Here is a 21,673-nt window from a genome sequence, read left to right as displayed (position 1 = left end):
ATTTTGCTAATTGTTCATTCTAGACAAACAGTTAGAACCAAAGCAAGTTTCTTACAATAGAAAAGGCAGGCTTTTTTTTACTTATGGTGTTGGCTGGAGATGTATGTGACCTATTTAGCTACAGAGGAGGGCAGGTGGAAAATCACATATAAATCTTTTACCAGTACAGGACAAGACTACATTACATTGTCATTCCTTTAAAACACTTTAATTTTTGGTGTTACTGTTCCTTTAAGTCACCTCAGGGCAATAATGTAGAATAAAACATAACTAACTTTTGCACATTTTCTTTATTCAGGAACTTTGATTTGGACAACAGACCTTGCCGCTGTAATTAAGGAGCTTCTCTTCCACTTGTTGGCTGAACTTTTGAGGAAAGTTCACCATCTAGAGCAAAGAAAGAACCCAAGTGGCTTGTCCTCTTCAATAGCTCTGCAGTTGAACCCATGTCTAGCTATGCTCATGGCTTTGCAGACAGAATTGCGCAAGCTGTATGATGAAGAAACCCAAAACTGGGCGTCAGGAAATGTATGTGGCGGCTCTGCCCCTGGAGCCTCTGAGCAAGGAAGGTTTTCAACTTACTTTCATGCCCTCATGGAAGTGTGCCTGGCAGTGGCAGAAGTGACGCTCCCAATTAACATGAGCACAGCAATTAGTGTGATGACATCTACAAATGCCACGAATCTCAGTGACTCATCTTCTTCCTCTTCATCTTCCCCTGGACAGACCCCTCAAAGTCCAAGTCTACTATCAAAGAGAAAAAAAGTTAAGATCAAACGTGAGAAGGCTACATCTGGAAAACGTACATCTTCACGTGGAGCAGAGAGTGATGCTGCTTTGCTTAGCATCGGAGGCAGTAAACCCGAGGACATGTTGTGGTTTCATAGGGCACTGACTTTGTTAATGATTCTTAGGCATCTAACTAGCAAGGATCCACAAGGGATGGGCGTCACAAATGATGCTATTACTGATGCTAGTCAGACTTTAGTTGGTCCAACAGCTCACAGCCGTCTCCTTGTGATTTCTGGCATCCCCACACACCTAGAAGAATCAGTTGTCAGAAGTGCAATTAGAAAGGCTTGTAATGCTCATGGTGGAGTCTTTAAAGATGAAATCTACATTCCTTTGCAGGAAACTGAAATCCCCAAACCTAAAGACAGAATAGAATGGGCAGAATGCAAGACAGAAATAGAAAAGCCCTCTCCCCAGCTGACCATTGACAATATTGATATCAGCAGCTCAAGCAGTGTAACTCCTGCAGCAAGTGTCACAGCATCTGCTTCCACAAGCCAAGCCTCATTGTGTAGCTCCCAAGGGGTATCACAAACCGCAAGTGAAACATCTATGGGGCAGTTTACCCCAGAACAGGCTGTGCCATCAGGGCTTCTGGAACCAACTGTTCTCTCAAGCCAGGAAAGTCTGGATCTTTCTATCTGCAGCACAGGAAGCCTTGGGAGTCTGGGAAGTCTTGTTGAACAGCTTGATAATGTTGAAAACTCTTTGTCTGATGTGGGCTCCATATATGCAGCTAAATCACTAGATAACCATATGGCAGTGTCTCGGCCTATTAAAGGATTTGCAGTTGTAGAGGTAATTTTGAAGAACTCTGTCAATCAACTTCATGTACTAAATGCTAATAGTTAAAGATGTGTGTGTGTGTGTACATTTATTTATGTGTATATATTTTTTATAAAAATCATTTCCTTTTTCTCTGTAATAATAAAACTCTGCTCCAAGTTTTTGTAGTGTATCTAGAGGACAATTTTAAGAATGTTAGGAGCTTTTATCAGCAAAGAAAAGTATCTGCTATAATTGCTGCTGAATGGCATTGCTGCGTTGTTCAGCTTTATTTTTTTTTACCTAGGGGTCAATTCATTAACTTCGAGTGAAGGATTCGAAGTAAAAAAAACTTCGAATTTCGAAGTGTTTTTTGGGCTACTTCGACCATCGAATGGGCTACTTCGACCTTCGACTTCGAATCGAAGGATTCGAACTAAAAATCGTTCGACTATTCGACCCCCTAGTTCGCCACCTAAAAGCTTCCGAACCCAATGTTAGCCTATGGGGAAGGTCCCCATAGGCTTGGCTAAGTTTTTTTAGGTCGAAGGATAATCCTTCGATCGTTGGGTCAAAATCCTTCAAATCGTTCGATCGAACAATTATTCCTTCGATCGTTCAATCGCAGTTTTTGCGCAAAATCCTTCGACTTCGATATTCGAAGTCGAAGGATTTTCATTCCCAGTCGAATATCGAGGGTTAATTAACCCTCGATATTCGACCCTTGATGCATCTGCCCCCTAGTGTTAGATTGCAGACTCTTACTAATATGTAAAAGGTATGAGTTGGGTTGAATAAATAGTTGAAAGAAAAGTAACCCTATATCTCTGTATCTTCTTCTCTTTATACTGTATATGAGTGATAGTTTCCGAAACCCTAGTTTCTTTAAAGGGATACTGTCATGGGAAAAAATTTTTTTTTCAAAATGAATCAGTTAATAGTGCTGTTCCAGCAGAATTCTGCACTGAAATCCATTTCTCAAAAGAGCAAACAGATTTTTTTATATTCAATTTTGAAATCTGACATGGGGCTAGACATATTGTCAATTTCCCAGCTGCCCCTGGTCATGTGACTTGTGCCTGCACTTTAGGAGAGAAATGCTTTTTGGCAGGCTGCTGTTTTTCCTTCTCAATGTAACTGAATGTGTCTCAGTGGGACATGGGTTTTTACTATTGAGTGTTGTTCTTAGATCTACCAGGCAGCTGTTATCTTGTGTTAGGGAGCTGCTATCTGGTTACCTTCCCATTGTTCTTTTGTTTGGCTGCTGGGGGGGAAAGGGAGGGGGTGATATCACGCCAACTTGCAGTACAGCAGTAAAGAGTGATTGAAGTTTATCAGAGCACAAGTCACTTGACTGGGGGCAGCTGGGAAATTGACAATATGTCTAGCCCCATGTCAGATTTCAAAATTGAATATAAAAAAATCTGTTTGCTCTTTTGAAAAATGGATTTCAGTGCAGAATTCTGCTGGGGCAGCACTATTAACTGATTCATTTTGGAAAAAAAATTTTTTCCCATGACAGTATCCCTTTAAGATGTTATATATGAATACACTTTTGATAATATTCTATCACTTTGCTTTTATTTACAGGTGCGATCACGAGCTAAAATAGAGAAAATCCGTGCCGCTCTGTTTAACAGTAGTGACCTCATTGGGTTATCAGGTTTGGATGGTGAAGATGAGCTGATGGAAATGTCTACTGAAGAAATCTTGACTGTTTCAACTGTGAATCAGAGCTTGTTTGATACCCAAGGGATCCCGGGACTGGCAGATTATTTCATGGATAAATCAATGAAAGGTGATTCAGTTCAGAAATGTGTGTAGATCTGCCATAATTACTTAGCTCCACAAAGAAGGACCGCTCCAGGTTCACTCTCCCTACTTGCTGCTCCAATCGTGTGCTCTGTCCGCAGCATCCCCACTGCTGAAATCCAATTAGACACCAGGAAAGAAGGACGGCACTCCGGTACATGGAATATACTTTTATTCCAAGCTCATGCAAGGATCCAACGCCCTACGCGTTTCGGGAATCACTAGATCTGCCATAGGCTACATCAGTGGCGTAACTAGATGTTACTGGGCCCCACAGAAAATACATTTTAGGGCCCTCAGAGAATGCAGTGTTTTATAAATATATATTGAAATTGCTTGTTAATTAGGGCTGTGGGGCCCTTTATACCTCCTGCAGCCACTGGGTCTGCTTCCTCTGTAGTTACACCCCTGGACTACATATTATTTTAAGGGAATTTAATGTATTCACCAATGTACCCTTTTCCAGCATTTTGTCACTGACCTAAAGGGGAATCTCCACCCAAAAACAGTTTTTCTGCATAATGAAAGGAAATGTAAATTAAATTTTTAATATGGATTCCACTTTCAGGTGATAAATTGGTCCCAGAAGCCCGTGATGTGCTGACTGAAGTTTTCAAGAGCTGCATTCATGCTGAGCATATGCTGAGTCTGACTCCGGCCAAGTTTATCAAAGTGTCCGATATCTTCCTTAGCAAGGAACAAATCAGTTCACAAACCCCAGGGAATTTACTGCATACCTTTTTCACCAATGTACGACCACCTAAAAAAGTGCTGGAAGATCAACTGACTCAGGTAAAAAAAATACAGGTTTCTATGTACTTATTAATCATGCATGTTTACAGAAGTTCTTTATTTTACTTTCAGTTGTTTTAGTGTAAGTAACACTATGACAGCTATTCAGAGCCATCTGCTGTTTGCAAGGTGTTGGAGAATGAAATTGCACAGCGCTGTAACTGGAGGCGGATGCTTTCATTTACTAAAAAGCACATGCATAGGCTAGTCCAATCATTCATTGATCAGTTTTCCTAATCTTATGTTTATCAAGGAATTTTAGAGCCGTGGCTGAATTGTCCTGCCACATTATATGGCACGGATGAATGTTCCCCACATCTCCAGCTGCTGTAAAGGATAGATTGGGTGTTTTCTTTCTAATTTAACTGTGTCTGTTCTGTGTTTAAGATCTTGAGAAAATATGGAATTCCCAAGCCCAAGTTTGACAAAAGCAAATACAGCAAAACTGGGAAGGAGCAGCATCCTGTAAAAGTTGTCAGCACCAAAAGACCAATGGGCAAGCCACCAACGAAAGACAAAGCTGTATTGAACAGCATCAGGTAAAGTTTATTACAGTTAGCTCTTTTCTTGTGTTTGTTAAAAAGGCATCTGGTGCTCTGTGTACAGCACACAAATTAGATCATAGCAATGAAAATGATGGTTTACACTTTTTTTTTTTTTAAATAGTATCTCTCTTTCTACTATTAGGACTGCTTTAAGTGAGAAAAAACCAACCATGAAACCAAAATCTCCAGAGAAGGGCAGAACAGATGAGAAGGACCCAGACAAATCTCCTACAAAGAAGCAAGAAAGTAGGTTGATAATAAACTTTGAATCTGAGTGTTTATTCTTTTAAGCCACCCACAATCATACACCGCAATACAGTTTTAATTGTGTCCTTGTGTAGTTCCAGAGGAGAGATTTTTGACACTGGATGGATTTCAGCGCTTTGTAGTAGATCGAGCGAAGCAAGACATCCGAAGCATCTGGAGAGCTATCTTGGCCTGTGGATATGATCTTCATTTCGAAAGGTTCAATTATACTAGAGATTTACATTGATATACACGTGGCTTTATTGCAGTTTCATAACAAGGAAACTTGTGACACTGAATTAGTCAAATTAAACATGTTTAATAGTGAAAAAGTGAACTTTGATCTTATGCATGAAACTTTGCAATGAATCACACCCACTAATAGATTAAACCAATAGAACTTTACTTCTGCTAATATAAACCAAATGACCGTGCCAGGATATCAAAGATGAAATTCTATCAGAACTTTCTGATGATGGGATTTCACCTAATAGATCCAATACCTGAACCGTAAACCATAATCTGACCACCAACGCTCAGGATCTACCGTTTCAGTGATTCAAAAAGCTTCTGTATTTGTTAGAATTGTAAGTTATTATATATTCAATTTTGAGGTCAAAGATATTAGGAATTATGGTATGTATCATGCCATTAGATTTCGATTTTATACAATATTTCGCTGTGTATTATCTGTATAATAATTATATGTGAAAGTTTCATTCTCTGTTTGATTGCATTAGAACCAGACCACTAACTTGTTTCTTTGCTGTTTACTTCATTATTATTGTTATTTCAGGTGTGCCTGCATTGATACAAGACACGCACAGAAATCGAGCAGAAAATGGACCTTTGAAATGGATGTTGCTCTTGTTCAGTATATTAACCGCCTTTGCCGTCATCTTGCCATAACGCCAGCCCGACTACACCCCCATGAAGTTTACCTGGATCTTGCAGATACTGCTGACCCCAGAGTCTCCTGCCTGCTGAGTAGGTGTTAAAAGGCCAGAGACCGATCATTAAATACTGTGATAGTCTATACGAAAGAATATTTGAATTCATAATATTCATAGTAATTACTTTTCGGAATGTCTTGCTTTATTTAGATGTACCGATAGAAAGTCTGCGCCTCCGATTTGCTCTTCTTCAGTCACTAAACACCACTTTAGAAACCTTTTTCCTGCCCCTGGTGGAGTTACGGCAAACGGACATGTACATGCACAGCATTGCATCCTTACTCCAGCTAGCTAAAGGTATGAATGACGTGACATGAATCATTCTAAATCCACTGTCAATAAATACATGTGCTATTTTCCTACAATCTACCTCCCTTGTGGTTTGTTATTTATATAAAATATTTAGTAGAGCTTCAGTGTTTTTAAAATTATAGCATAATTTTTATGGATTTAAACTGTTATAGTTACTTAAACCATCTAGATAATTTTATTCTCATGTCAGGTTTTTGGGATAGAATACAAATGTTCTATTTAGAATGAATTGTAAAGGTGGGCATACACGGGCAGATAAAGCCGATATCGGGCATTTAGACCAATTTGACAGCTTATCTGCCTGTGTATGGGGGCTTCCGACGGGTCTTCCCGATCAATATCTGGCCACGATATCGATCGGGAAGGTTTGCTTTTTACCCGACTGACCCGTCGGAGCCCCTTGGTGTATCGTAATTCAATCGTTCAACCATACGGTCGAACTTTCGAATTACCCCCGATATAGCCATGCCGTTAGTGGCATATCGGGGAAAGATCCGCTCATTTGGCGATATCGCCAAACGAGCAGATCTTTTGAGTCTATGGCCAGCTTAAGGCATGGTCCTTGAACCCTGGAACGATATGGCAGGGGTTCTAGCTGTGATTTTGTTTTTTTTACCTTTTGTTTTAGGCTTAATCTTTTATGATACAAAAGTGAACGTGATGAACCGGATATTAAACGCTACAGTGCAGAGGACAGCAGATCATGCAGCCCCAGAGATCACGCTGGACCCACTAGAAATTGTAGGAGGTCAGTAAAATATTAACAGACTTTGGGAAAACATGGAAAGTCAAAGTAATATATTAAAGTTCCTAAAACTTTCTGAAAGTGTTGCAATAATGTGGAATTCCAAAACCTGCAAAAATGTGAAAGATTGATGCTAGACAGAGCACGAGCAAGTGATACTAACACTAAAAATGTTCTTTTCAAAATATTAATCTACATTAAAAGTTACCTATAGGTCACGTTAATCTTTTTTCGCTGATAGTTCTACTTTTGTGACTTGAAGTTTCAAAACCTGACTGTTTTGCCAACCTGACTGTCCCTTCTCAGCCTGTCAGTTAGAGATTCTAATGCTAACGGACTCCTGCTGCACAAATATGGCAGCCCCCTCATACAGGAAAATTGCGTAGGAAAGTTAATGTAAAAGCATCAGGCTAATACTTTTATGGCAAAATTCTAAATAGCACTCAAAGGTAATGATATCTTTGTATAATAATGTTATGACAGATATTAAAAAAAAAAGTTTATTTTCTGGTGTCAGTATCTATTTAAGGCAAACGGTGGCCATACCAAACATTAAAACATTTTCACTGTCTGTAAATAACTTTTTAGTGAAAAACTATACCGTGTTTTTGAAAACTATGATTTAAGTTTAAGCCCATAGCAGGTATGGGATCCATTATCTGGACACCAGGTATCCCGAAAGCTCTTAATTATGGAAAGACCATCCCCCCATAGACTCAATTTTAAGCAAATAAGGCAGCAAAGCAATGCAGTTCTTGGTGGATGATCTTTAGGGTTTTTTAAGACACAAAAGATATTTATTTTATGTTGGCACTCTAAAAATACATGTTATTAATAATAATATTCACGCTCACAGCAAAACAAATGTGTTTTATTCTTTTTTCCTTCACTAACAGGAGAGATTCGTACGTCAGAAAACTCGTACTTTTGCCAAGCAGCCCGTCAGTTGGCGTGCATCCCTTCCTCACAACTGTGTGTCAAACTGGCTAGTGGAGGAGACCCCACGTTTGCATTCAACATCCGCTTTACAGGAGAGGAGGTGCACGGGACAAGTGAGTAGCCCACTTTGCAAATAAACAGTTACCCTATTGATACCCCTGCGTTTGTTTTCACATGTGTATTTAGGGAAGTTATACAAAGAAAAAAAAATCTGTGCGTTTTTGATTAATGGGTAATACATTAATGTTGTAATTCATTATGGAAATTCACATTTCATTCTTCATAAAGGATCATTCATTTGTAATGTTTCTTTTGCTGGTCTGCAGGTGGCTCATTCCGTCATTTTCTCTGGCAAGTGTGTAAAGAACTTCAGAGCTCCTCGCTGTCCCTTCTGCTGCTCTGCCCCAGCTCTGCAGTTAATAAGAATAAGGTGCAGGTCGTTTTACACAAACACGCACAACATTCGCTGATTGTTTTCATAAGAATGCTTTTTTATTAGATGTTGCCGTAAGGATTTCTCTTGCCTAGATTGGGGGACACAGGCACCGTGGGATTGAAGATCCTGTTGCTTGGAGGATGGACACTAAACAGTTAACGAAAACTCCTCCTCCTGCACTGGGCTTCATCCCCTGCCTACTTCCTGTACCCTCAGTTTTACTTTAGTGTCCTCAGAAGGAGGACGGATACTTCTGACTGGGAGCAGTGGTACTGATTGATTCTTGTGCAATGTCAGCAATGGGGGCCCGTGTTGTCTTTCCTGAGCCCCCCCAGCCGAACACATTATGCCCTCAATGCCTTCCCGCTCTACGGAGGTCTGCAGGCAGATGCTCCCTCACCACCCTGGGGCCCTTGGTTTCCGCTCTCCGGAGGCTGCACCAGAGACCCTAATCGGGGTACGCACCAATATCTGGGCAAATCATGGCTGGCAGCGAAGGGGGTAAGTTCTTTGTCATTACCCCTTTTTTCTCACCCCTCTTGGTTAGTTTCCAGTCTGTCTGCCTTACTCCTACATTCATGGGAGAGCTGGGTCCCTGGTGTACGTTTTATTAACAAGTGTCCCTGGGTATCTGCAGCAGAAATAGAGAGGTCCGTTACATGATAGGTCACTCATTAGCACATGCGGCCGCCATCTTGAAGTGGGCTCACTCAATGTGGAGACCTTGCGGTGGCCATTTTCTTTTTGGGACGCTCGCGTCCTATCTGATAGTGTCTACCTTATCGCGGTTAGGCTCTCGGGAGAAGTTACTTCTCTTAGTGCAGAGCACGTCCCCTGCTGAGACTCCCGCGCTCTTCTTGCGGCCGCCATTTCGCTTGTGGGCGGTTTGCTCTATGTAAAGATAGCGGCGGCCATTTTGCTTTTGGGCCAATGCGACCTATCCGTTGCGTCACTTCCGGTCGCCATCTTGGATCTGTGTGTCGCGGATTCTGCTGGATCTCTGTTCCTGGAGACGCGAGGAAGCTAGGCTCTGTGAGTAAATTGTCTTCCTCTTCTATGTGCGACCGCATGAGTTAATATGTTTAGCATATGCTCCTCTCGCCCACACAGGTTTTTTTCCACTTAAGGGGAAGGTTCCTGACAACTTGTCACAACACTTACCCAGCAGTTCCCCTGCTTACCTTCCTTAAGGGGAAGAGACAACCCTATTGCCATGACTGACAGGGCAGAAGGGGTACCCTCCACTAAGCGGCAAAATAAGACCCGCACCCCACCCCAAATTTCCTATCTTGCATGTTCTTCATGTAAGACCAAATTTGACTCTGCCTCTGCTGACCCAGAGTGTATATCTTGTAGGCCTGGCTCTACCCCTGCACTTGATTTGCCTAGGGCAACCCTACAACCCAGCTCAGCGATGGCTTCGGCTTCTCAATTGAGCTCGGACTCTGAATTGGTGCGAGCACTCTCTCTTTCCCTGGCAGGACTCCAGAACCTAGCCAGAATTCCAGAAGCCCTAGACAAGGTGTTAGAACACCTTTCCAATCAACCACAATGGATGAGTGCACAGGCGACGGTTTCCAAGCGCCCCCACCCCCCATCTTCCGAATCCCCAGACGAGGAAGATTCAGGAGAAGAGGGTCAGGTGTTGTCAGGCGAAGAGTCAGATCAGGAACAGGATACTCCCAGATCTCAAAGGGAGGTAGAATCACTTATTCAGATGGTTCTACAAACCCTAAATATAGAAGACACTTCAGCTACCGCAGAACCAAGTAAAAACATTTTTAAAAAGCAGAAGAAGACTTCATATGTCTTCCCAGCTTATGAACATCTAGATGATATAGTAAAGGCACAATGGAAAATTCCAGACCGCAAGGTTCAACTGTCAAAGCGTTTCTCACAGACTTATCCCTTCCCTCCGGAAGCTACCGAGCTCTGGTCTTCCCCACCGGTGGTGGACCCTCCAGTGTCGCGTCTTTCGAAGACCACAACCATACCAGTGGCGGACGCAGCTTCTTTTAAGGACCCCATAGACAGGAGGTTAGAAGGGTTCTGTAAAGCCATTTTTTCAGCGGCAGGAGCGGCTCTGCAACCGATCTTTGTCACAGCTTGGGTTTCAAGAGCAATGGGTGGAGCAAGTAGCACAACTTATTGGGTCCGAGGACCCATCTACAGATCTACTTCTGTCACAGATTGCTGACGCTAACTCTTACATCTGTGAAGCAGCACTAGATGCAGCAAAACTGGTTGCCAGGGCTTCATCACAATCCATTGCAGCCAGAAGTTTTCTATGGTTGAAGAATTGGTCTGCGGATCTTACATCAAAAAGATCTCTGGTCAGCCTTCCTTTTGCGGGAAAGCAGCTTTTTGGAGCAGAACTAGAAAAAATAATATCACAGGCAACAGGTGCTAAAAGTACCTGGCTACCGCAAAACAGACCCAAGCGCACCATTTTCAAGAGGAGACCATTTCTGCGGCCCTTTCGTCAAGGTCAAGGCCACAGACAGAGAGCACAAACAGAGAAGCACCAGACGTCCAATCGACCCAGATATCCAAACAAACAGAGTCACAACTGGTCTGCGACCAGGAACACCACAAAATCATCACAGGAAAAATCCACCTCTGCATGAAGAGGTGCCCACCCCCGAGGGTGTCTTACTAGGCGGCCGCCTAAGAAACTTTCGGGAGGTGTGGAAACAAGAGAGTCCAAGACCCTTGGGTACTGAAGGTAGTATCTCACGGCTACCTAATAGACTTTTTACAAGTTCCACCAAGGAGATTCTTTATGTCACGAATTCCCTCAAAAGAGCCAAGGCGATCAGCATTTCTAAGGATTATCCAAGACCTTTCATCGTCGGGGGTCATACAGCAGGTCCCACAGCTAGACAGGGGCAGAGGCTTTTATTCCAACCTGTTCATAGTTCCCAAAAAAGACAGATCCTATCGTCCTGTGCTAGATCTCAAGGCAGTAAACAAATATGTCAAAAGACAGCATTTCAAAATGGAATCCATACAGTCGGTCCTACTGTCTCTAGAAATGGGGGAATACATGACGGTGATCGACATAAAAGACGCGTATCTTCACGTGCCGATACATCCCAACCACTACAGATTCCTTCGTTTCTTCGCTGCAGGCGAACATTGGCAATTTGTGGCACTCCCCTTCGGACTCTCCTCAGCACCACGAGTCTTCACAAAGGTGATGGCAGCAGCTCTAGTAGACCTGAGACTCCAAGGCATTGGAGTCATACCGTACCTAGACGACCTACTAGTCAAGACTTCATCCCGCTCCCTAACCACGAGTCACCTACAAACAGTAGTAGACAGACTGACTCAATTAGGTTGGCTCATCAACTACCAGAAGTCAGCATTCACACCTGCACAGCGGAGAGAATATTTAGGTCTTATGATAGACACATCGCTGGGGAAAGTTTTTCTCCCACCTGCCAAGATAGATGTCTTTCACACAAGACTGATGATCATTCAGAGAGAAAAATACATACCACTACGAGTAGCCATGAGAGCACTGGGGACAATGGTAGCATCAATCCCAGCGGTACCGTATGCCCAGGCACATACAAGACCACTGCAGAGGTTGAACTTACGGCATCAGAGACGGAAGCGTACAGAGCTAGACCGCAGGATTCTAGTAACAGGTCCAGTTCAAGAATCAATGAAATGGTGGCTCCAGTCATCCACGCTACAATCAGGAAAGTTGTTTCCCAACCATGCATGGACAATAGTAACAACAGATGCCAGCCTACAGGGATGGGGAGGAGTACTGGAGCAGCACACTGTCCAGGGCAAATGGAACCCAGGAGAAAGATCTCTTCCCATCAACATATTGGAACTGAGGGCAATATGGCTATCCTTGTCCCACTGGACCCACATTCTAAAGGGTCGACCGGTGAGAATCCAGTCAGACAACATGACAGCAGTAGCCTACATAAACCACCAGGGGGGCACAAGAAGCCAAACGGCTTTGGCCGAAGCACAAAGGATACTGCTATGGGCAGAAGAGAATGTACCAGCCATCTCCGCAGTACACATTCCAGGAGTAGACAACTGGGTAGCAGACTTCCTCAGTCGTGAGACAGTAGATCAGGGCGAGTGGAGCCTTCATCCGGAAGTATTCCAACTGATAGTGACACGGTGGGGTATGCCAGAGGTGGACTTGATGGCATCAAGATACAACAACAAGCTGCCAAAATTTATGGCGAGACGCAAGGACCCGTTAGCGACAGCGGTAAACGCTCTAGTAGCTCCGTGGCCGTTTCACAGGGTATACGTGTTCCCACCACTTGCCCTGCTTCCGCGAGTCATCAGAAGGATAAAGGAAGAGAGAGTAGAGGCAATACTGGTGGCTCCATTCTGGCCTCGCAGGCCATGGTTTGCAGAACTCATACAGCTAACAGCAGACGCTCCATTCCGACTTCCGCTCAGAGAGGATCTTCTAACACAAGGAACGATTGTCCATACGAATTCTCCACGGCTGGATTTAACGGCGTGGCTCTTGAGGCCTTGACACTTTCCAGATCTGGAGTACCACGAGAGGCTTTACCTACCTTATTAAAGGCCAGAAAGCCGGTTTCAGCTCGTATTTACCACAGAATATGGAAAACCTTCATTGCATGGTGCGAAGCTAACTCCAAGAACCCACAAGTAATGAATGAGGCAAACATACTGCGTTTTCTTCAGGAGGGACTGGATAAGGGGCTAGCCCTTAGTTCATTGAAGGTCCAAGTATCTGCGCTATCCATTTTCTTCCAACACCAGTTGGCGTCACGCCAAAACATCAAAACGTTCCTACAAGGTGCTCTGCGGCAGGTACCCCCATACCGTCAACCAATTCCTCCATGGGACCTTAACCTAGTACTATCGGCAATCCAGGAACAACCGTTTGAACCAATCACGGACATTCCCTTGCTTATACTGACGATTAAGACAGCATTTCTACTAGCCATCACGTCCGCTAGAAGGGTGTCTGAGTTGGCAGCTCTATCCTGCAAGTCTCCGTTTATAGTTTTCCATATGGACAAAGTAGTTCTGAGACCGACGCCGGATTTCCTTCCTAAGGTGGTGTCGGAATTCCACCTTAATCAGGACATCGTTGTACCTTCTTTCTGTCCAGATCCCAAGACACAGATAGAGAAGAAGTTACACACATTGGATGTGGTTCGCACTCTAAGGACATATATTTCGGTTACCAAAGGTATAAGAAGAACTGACAGTCTCTTCATCATTCCGGAAGGACCAAGGAAGGGCCTCCGGGCATCAAAGACAATGATCTCCAAATGGATAAAGGCTGCCATCTCAAGGGCTTATGTAGCTAAAGACAGACCTCCACCCTTTCAGATTCAAGCTCACTCGACCAGGTCTCTAAGCACCTCCTGGGCGGTACGCCACCAGGCTTCCGCTGACCAGAATTGTAGGGCTGCAGTGTGGTCATCACTACACACTTTTTCCAGGTTCTACAAGATACACACCTTCTCCTCAGCAGAAGCAAGCTTTGGGAGAAAGGTGTTACAGACAGTTGTTAAATGAAGACTGGGGTGTAAGTCCCGCCCTCATGGGTAGCTTTGGGACGTCCCCATGGTGCCTGTGTCCCCCAATCTAGGCAAGAGAAAAATAGATTTTTGTACTTACCGTTAAATCCTTTTCTCTTGTCCTACATTGGGGGACACAGGCCTTCCCTCCCTGATTAAAATTCCTAGTTCAATTATACAATTCAAACACACAGTTGAAGTGTGACATTATAATGTACATAGTTTATACGGGGTGAGTGTTCCTCTTCTGTTTGCATTTGGGTTTAATAGGGTTGTCCTTCCTTCTTTGGCCCGAAAACTGAGGGTACAGGAAGTAGGCAGGAGATGAAGCCCAGTGCAGGAGGAGGAGTTTTCTTTTACTGTTTAGTGTCCATCCTCCAAGCAACAGGATCTTCAATCCCATGGTGCCTGTGTCCCCCAATGTAGGACAAGAGAAAAGGATTTAACGGTAAGTACAAAAATCTATTTTTCTGTTCAGTCAATTAAGTAAGCTTTATTAGAAAGTCTATATAAATACAGTCCTCAGAAGAAAAGAAACACTGCATTTCTTTCCTTCTATTGTGTACACATGGACTTCTGTATCAGACTTCCTGTTTTCAGCTTAAACCTCCAGGGCTAGGGCTTGAGCATGCTCAGTTTGCTCCTCTCTCCCACTCCCTTTTCTCTCCTCCCCTCCCTGCTGTAATTTGAGCGCAGAGCTATCAGTGATCAGGGAGAGACTCAGGCAGAAAGTGATATCACACCAAGCTAATATGGCAGCTGCTATCCTAAACAGAAAGAGAGAGCTTCTAGAGTTTTTTGCTCAGGTATGGTAAAGCATTCTGTATAATAATTATAGAGGCAGCTGCATCAAGGGTCGAATATCGAGGGTTAATTAACCCTCGATATTCGACTGGGGAATGAAAATCCTTTGACTTCGAATATCGAAGTCGAAGGATTTTGCGCAAATACTTCGATCGAAGGAATAATCGTTCGATCGAACAATTAAATCCTTCCAATCGAACGATTCGAAGGATTTTAATCCAACGATCGAAAGGATTATCCTTCGACCAAAAAAAGTTAGGCAAGCCTATGGGGACCTTCCCCATAGGCTAACATTGGGTTCGGTAGCTTTTAGGTGGCGAACTAGGGGATTGAAGTTTTTTCTTAAAGAGACAGTACTTCGACTATCGAATAGTCGAACAATTTTTAGTTTGAATCCTTCGATTCGAAGTTGTAGTCGAAGTAGCCCATTCGATGGTCGAAGTAGCCAAAAAAACACTTTGAAATTTGACGTTTTTTTTCTTCTATTCCTTCACTCGAAGTTAATGAATTGGACCCATAGTGTTATAGCTTGCACTATTGTGGCTAATCTATTGGCAATAAACTGCCTTGGTAGCTTTCCTTCTCCTTTAAACATAAGCAAGAGAGACTATAAAGTCATAAAACAAGATAAAATATATGCCTATGTTTCAATACATGGAAGTAACAGATACGTGACCATAACTGTGCATATATATTAAGCACTCTGAAGACATTATAACGCCGCTGTTTTTTTTTCCATAGGGAAAATACCTTTTAACGCCAAGTCCCATAACATATGCAGAAGAGCAGTTGCTCCATTTCTTTGGCCAGCTGCTGGGAATAGCTATCAGAGCTGACGTTCCACTTCCTCTGGATCTGCTTCCCTGCTTCTGGAAGATGCTAGTAGGAGAACCTTTGGACCCTGAAACTGATCTTTATGAAGCAGATATACTTACCCACAATTACATCAAGATGTTTGAAAATGTAAAGGAGCTTTCGTTCTTTTGTAAACTACAAACAAACTGCAGTGTTATTGTAATTTTTAGGGATTTTATTCATTAAAAAAGGACATCTCTCGTGTGTTTGGAGTTGCTACACAAATTATAATAGCACGATGATGTCAAAACTTATAATTACAGAATGAGTTTTGTCTGTATAATAGTTTTTAATTCTTTCCTTACTTTTATAGGTAAATGATGAGTCGGAGCTGGAAGCTCTTTGTGCTGAAATTGCCTCTCAGTATCTTCCAACCGAAAGTCCCGATTCTCCTCATAAACCAGCCTGCAAATTTACTTACTTGACAATGACTGGGGAAGAAGTGGAACTGTGCCCCAAGGGAAGACACATTTCTGTAGTGTGAGTGCAAAGACGCTGCATGTTTTTCTGTTAATCTTGATTGATGAGAAGCTGGTTAGGTAAAGGATTAAGTCTCTCTAGGTTTACTATATGTTAAAGGAGAAGGAAAGTCTGTTTGCACTTGGGGGTGCCAAATGTTAGTGATTGTATTAACTTACCTGAAACCCCGGGCCGGTGCTCCTATCGGCAGAAAAATGCACCGGCCCGGGGTTATACCAGTGAGCACCATGGAGTGATCCTCTTCCTGCTTCCTAATTCTTAACTAAAAAGTCGGCTATTTTGTTCTATGGCGCATTCCTTTGCCTGGGGAAATTTGAAGACGGAAGAAGCTCTCTCTGTGCCAGTGCAGTTTTCTGCTGATAGGAGCACTGGCCGGGGTTTCAGGTAAGTCAATACAATCACTTGGGGTGCCTAACATTTGGCACCCTCAAGTGCAAACAGACTTTCCTTCTCTTTTAAAGGAGTAGATCACCTTTACAGGAATTGTTTAACATGTTGTAGCATAGCAACCAGACAGGGGTTTGAACAGGAGAGGGCATTCATAAAAACATAAGTAATGAGTAACAATAATATGATTGTAGACTTGTGAAGCATTAGGGGTTTTTTTTTTAACTTCCAGGTTCAGTGACCTTGCTGAAAGCTACAAACCAGCAGAATTAAAATAAAATAATGACTGAACAATAGGACATTCTCTAACATGCTAAAAGATAACATAAAGGTTATCCGCCCCTTTAAGTTAAATACACCCAAAACACACAACTTATATATAATGTCCCACATGGTAAAATAAATGCAGTGGGATGTCCAGGTCTTTTGGATCTGCTGCTCCGCCAGTGCTTCTCACATTCTCTCTTTGCCTGTGTTTCATTTTGTAGCTGGGAAAACAAAAATATATATGCGATGGGAATCTGCAATCTTCGCATGTGTGAGTTGAAGAACCAGGAGTGTGTGAGCGCAGTTAGAGCTGGTCTGGGCTCCATCATTCCTCTGCAGCTCCTCACCACTTTGTCTGCTCTGGAGATGGAGCTAAGGACATGTGGCCTACCGTATATTAATTTGGAATTCTTAAAGGTATAGTAGCACAAGAAGGCCTGATTTTTTAGCTTTGTGTGGTCTTGAGATATATGATACAGCTAAATGCTCACTTGTTTACCAGTGTGTGGTTTTCTGTTTATCTCAGTTTGATCGTATTGTGTTTGCTGCATTGCTCGTATCTGTAAAAGGCAACCACGGATGTAGTTCCACCACCTTCATTGCAACCTTTCTCTGATCCCTGACAGGCTCACACCATGTATCAAGTGGGTCTGATGGAGACAGATCAGCACATTGAGTATTTTTGGTCTGCCTTAGAAATGTTCACTCAGGAAGAACTTTGCAAATTCATAAAATTCGCCTGCAATCAGGAACGCATTCCCTTTACTTGTCCATGCAAAGATGGAGGGCCGGACACAGCTCACGTTCCACCTTATCCTATGAAAATAGCACCACCTGATGGAGCAACAGGTAAAGAAATGGCCCTGCCACTTGCTTTTGATTTGATACGATATAAAAAGTAATTTTGCATACTGAGTAAAGAAATGGCTTCAGTTACTTCATAAAACCTAAATGTTTTCATGTAGTGTTTCCAGATCTTGGATTGTGACGCTCAGGAGAGGCACTGTTACTTGTATCCGTTCCATGCAGGTTACTGCTCAATTGAATAGGGAGCAATTCTTATTGTCAAACTATCCACCTAACTCCCAATATAATGCCTAGAATTGGTGTGTCCCAATAGTCAGGTTAGATGTTTGAGATATTTTTCTAATAAAGTTGAGAATACAGTCAAAGTAGGGGGAGTCCAAATAGCCAGTCCGCACAGGGCAAAATAGGTTCTGGGATTTCACCCTGGCTCCCAGGCCACTCTCAAAAATTGATTAAGCCTGTGAACCATTGATTATAAAAGTCAAAATTCTTTTTAGTAATTTGACAAGATAAAAAATTGGAACATACTGACCCTCAACTGATCCACCTTACTCGTTTCATACCCTCTGGTCATAGGTGTCTATTCTCAACAAATAAACCCTTGTTTCTTTCCAGGCTCCCCAGACTCCAGGTACATCCGTGTGGAGACCTGTATGTTCATGATCAAGCTTCCGCAATACTCCTCCTTAGAGATGATGCTGGAGAAGCTGAGATACGCCATTCACTACAGGGAAGACCCACTCAGCGGCTGATCTCTACCTTTGCAGCAGAAAAGGAAGCTCCAGATGCAGCTCAGTTGGGACCCTCCATTGCTCATAAACAAAAAAAACAGCCACATGAGCAGAACCTGGAGAACTCCAATCCATTTTTTGTTTTCCTTTGGTTTTTGTTTGCCCAGATCCGCACACTTATCCTTTGTATTTGCTGAGTCTTGGTGGGTTACTTGCCTTGTCTGTGAATTGTTTGTAGAAAACATGTAGTAGTGGTTGGTTGTGTGATGATGAGCGCCCTTTACATGCTGAAGGAGGACCCTACAAACTCATTCTGCATCTAAAGGTTTACTAAGTAATTAATTTGGGGTTCATGTAAATAGGATTACATCTTTCAATATACATATAAATTATTTCCAGAGATGTAATACACTGGATAAAGCTAATAATTGTTATATTTTTTTGGAATTATTACAAAAAATAATAATGTTTAATTTATGAGGGTTATTAAAAGCACTGGATTGTGTTGGTTTCAGACACTCCCATATTCCGTCAGCTCAAAGGAATTCCCAAGAAACTCAGTACGGACTTTTCTCACTATTTAGGAAGACGGCACTGAGATGCACATTTTTGTAAAAAAAAACAACTTATTTTTATTTATTTATTTATTGTTTGTTTCTTTTTTCAAATTTACTTTTCATCTCGGTCATTCAGGCTGTATTGGGTCCAGTAGATAGGAAAAAAAATCAGCAAAATTCACTGAAGAACTTGAATTAATGGCCTTACAGTGACGATTGTATGGTGTTGTGTAACTGGCGGATGTGCTGTATCCAGGTATCGAGGGATCAGACCATATGAAGTGTGCGCTAAACACTATGATGTGGATCATTTATGGCAACTCTGGTGCAGACAGGTATGGGAAACAGACCAGAAGCTTTGCTTTTTAGTGTTGATACACTAGCAAAGTAAATCAGGTAAATCAGTTTCAAACTGGGTTCTCCATCTTTAACAATATGATATGCGTAGTTCCTAAACTTTTCTTCCTCCGATACATTGAATTCTACACTAGACAAGTATTTTCAGTACTTACTAACATCCTTCCACATTCATTTTGAAGATACAATTGCAGAGAGAAGGTCTGCAACATCAATTGATAATTCCAGTGGAATGGGACCATTGACTCTGCACAATCCGCTTCTTCATCAGTGAAACATTCAGATCCAGTATAGTGGGGTGTGTGTGCAACACAAGTCAAATAACCAAAGGGAAAGATATTGAAGTGAAAACCAGAGATGTACTACATCACAATCTGTTGTGGGAATGGCCGCAGATGACCTTAAGTGGAAGTGTGAGACTTGGGGATCAAGTTTTCTCTTGAGCGTTGCATTTGCTTTGCATGTGAATACAGCTTTTGTGATGGATCTGTTTAGCTTCTTGTACAGGTACCATAGCAGGGAAAAGGAATGACAGCCACCCACAGATCCCACAGGAAAGGCAAGGTAAAAGAACTAGCTACAGGTACAAGACAAACGCCATCTCCAGTGGCAATATTTGTGATCCTCGGGCCCTAATTTGAACATCTTGTTTCCACCACAGCAACGTCTGCTTCTTGCGATCCCAAGGCAGAAATATGTGTTTAAAATCTGTTCCGTGAGAACCCGACACTCCACAAAGACTTAATCAAAGGCCTGCAGATAAATGCCTTCTGGTAGGACCTTCTCTTGTGTCCCTCTGCTGTATAGATTATTACAGGAGTAGCTTCAATGGCAAAATGTCTGAAAAAGTCACCAGGTAGGGTTCCTTCTGTGAAGGCAGGTTGCTGATTGGCCGGCTTGTGAGCTGCAGTGTAGGGCAGGAGTACTGCTATCTGGGAGCCAAAAAGGGCAACCTACCCATGTATATGCTTGCTACCAATGCCTTTTACTTAATAGACTGTTTGACCTGCACATCAAATCTACTTTTTTGTATTTTGTTTGAAGGCTATGCAGGTGTGTTAGGACATAGGAAATCAAGTCTCGTGCAGTGGAACAAGCTGCTGCCTCTGCTTTGTGTTTCTTCTATTGTAATATTGCTCTCCTGACGGAACAAGTGGGGAACAAACGGATACAAAATGAGGATTTACTAGTTAGGGAATCTTGGCATCGTTTTTATTTATCAGAAGGATCTCTCTTTCTGTGTTGTCAATGATAATATAAAACTGCTTTCTCTTTTAGTTAGAGGAATTCTAGGCACGGGGCCACCTATTCTCCTCTAATCTTGCCAAAGGCTTGGATTCTGGATTAAAGTAGAAACCCGTAGAGATTGGAGTCTATATCTGTTTTCTAATGGATTATACCTGGTACATCAGAATGTACATTGCAAGGCTAAAACCAAGTATGTCAAGGGATGATAAACAATTCTTTCCCTTCATATGAAGAATGTGGCCCTATCTGCTACACTTATTAAAGATGCTGGCACATCTGCAAAAACATAAGGCTTCCCCTGTCTGGTTATTATGCGGCGCCCATAGGAAATGGCAGAGCAGGAGAAGCACTTCAAGCCACTTTAGTCAACTGGTAAAGTGCAACATATCTACATGTTGGCCCTAAAAGTGCTGTACAGTTGATGTATATTTATTACAGTTATCCATAGTTGCATTTAACTAAACCTTTTACTCAATGCAGTTTCCCTTGTCTGTATTGGTATTTAACACACTGCTGTGTAAATGAAGCCAAATACATAAGGACAAATGTGTCATAAGAAGATGATGAATTAAAAAAATAAATCTGATTTTGAATGTCATAAGGCTCTTGTGGTGTTTTCTTCTGGGAAGGAAGGTCAGTGTTACACAGTACAACATACAGCACCATTTTTGTGTATTTCTAGTTATAACACAATAAGGCATTCAGAGTGTCACCCAAAGCTTTGCATATTTATATAGTTGTGTTCAGGATAATAGTGTATATAAAAAAGTGAATAAAGCTCAAAATCCCTATAATACACACAAATGCATTGGGAACACTGCACATTCTATTCCATATCAAAACAGGAAGAAACAGGAATCACATTTGTGTTATTCCTTTACAGAAAGTGAAGAAAAGGGAATATTAGGCTATTCCAAAAAAAATAGCAGTGTCTGTATTCTTCTTTACAAACTCAGACATTCACTGTATGAACTGAAAAATGTAAATGAAAAACAAATATTTAGTTGTATAATCAGTGTTTCTGAGAACTACTGCACATCTGTGTTACATGGAGTCCAACAACTTCTGGCACCTGTTACATTCCACAATTCTTTTGTATTTCTTGGTTTTGCCTCAGAAACAACATTATCGATGTCACCCCACAAGTTTTCTATTGGATTAAGGTCCGGGGATTGGGCTGGCCACTCCATAATGTCAATCTGATTGGTCTGGAACCAAAGATGTTGCTCATTTACTGATGTGTTTGGGGTTGTTTTCTTGTTGAAACACCCATTTCAAGGCCATTTAATCTTCTGCATAA

The 21,673-nt window shown here is 42.2% G+C and overlaps 1 protein-coding gene across 3 annotated transcripts in view; it reads left to right on the top strand.

Moving 5' to 3' along the window:
- Window positions 1-20,971, top strand: part of hectd4.S (HECT domain containing E3 ubiquitin protein ligase 4 S homeolog) — a 128,108-nt gene extending 107,137 nt beyond the window's left edge. For all 3 annotated transcript variants that reach the window (XM_041580382.1, XM_018244230.2, XM_018244229.2), the window contains 16 exons: window positions 299-1,590; window positions 3,148-3,355; window positions 3,938-4,161; window positions 4,549-4,700; window positions 4,849-4,952; window positions 5,048-5,171; window positions 5,749-5,939; window positions 6,056-6,202; window positions 6,846-6,965; window positions 7,859-8,014; window positions 8,228-8,331; window positions 15,426-15,647; window positions 15,853-16,019; window positions 16,895-17,090; window positions 17,300-17,522; window positions 18,096-20,971. In XM_041580382.1, the coding sequence (XP_041436316.1) occupies window positions 299-1,590; window positions 3,148-3,355; window positions 3,938-4,161; window positions 4,549-4,700; window positions 4,849-4,952; window positions 5,048-5,171; window positions 5,749-5,939; window positions 6,056-6,202; window positions 6,846-6,965; window positions 7,859-8,014; window positions 8,228-8,331; window positions 15,426-15,647; window positions 15,853-16,019; window positions 16,895-17,090; window positions 17,300-17,522; window positions 18,096-18,232 (3,767 nt within the window). In that variant the 3' untranslated portion in view covers window positions 18,233-20,971. The remainder of the gene's footprint in view (window positions 1-298; window positions 1,591-3,147; window positions 3,356-3,937; window positions 4,162-4,548; window positions 4,701-4,848; window positions 4,953-5,047; window positions 5,172-5,748; window positions 5,940-6,055; window positions 6,203-6,845; window positions 6,966-7,858; window positions 8,015-8,227; window positions 8,332-15,425; window positions 15,648-15,852; window positions 16,020-16,894; window positions 17,091-17,299; window positions 17,523-18,095) is intronic.
- Window positions 20,972-21,673: the final 702 nt, after the last annotated feature.

Source organism: Xenopus laevis, chromosome 1S (genome assembly GCF_017654675.1).
Source record: "Xenopus laevis strain J_2021 chromosome 1S, Xenopus_laevis_v10.1, whole genome shotgun sequence".
Lineage (NCBI taxonomy): Eukaryota > Metazoa > Chordata > Amphibia > Anura > Pipidae > Xenopus > Xenopus laevis.
This window is presented reverse-complemented; position numbering and strand designations above follow the sequence as displayed.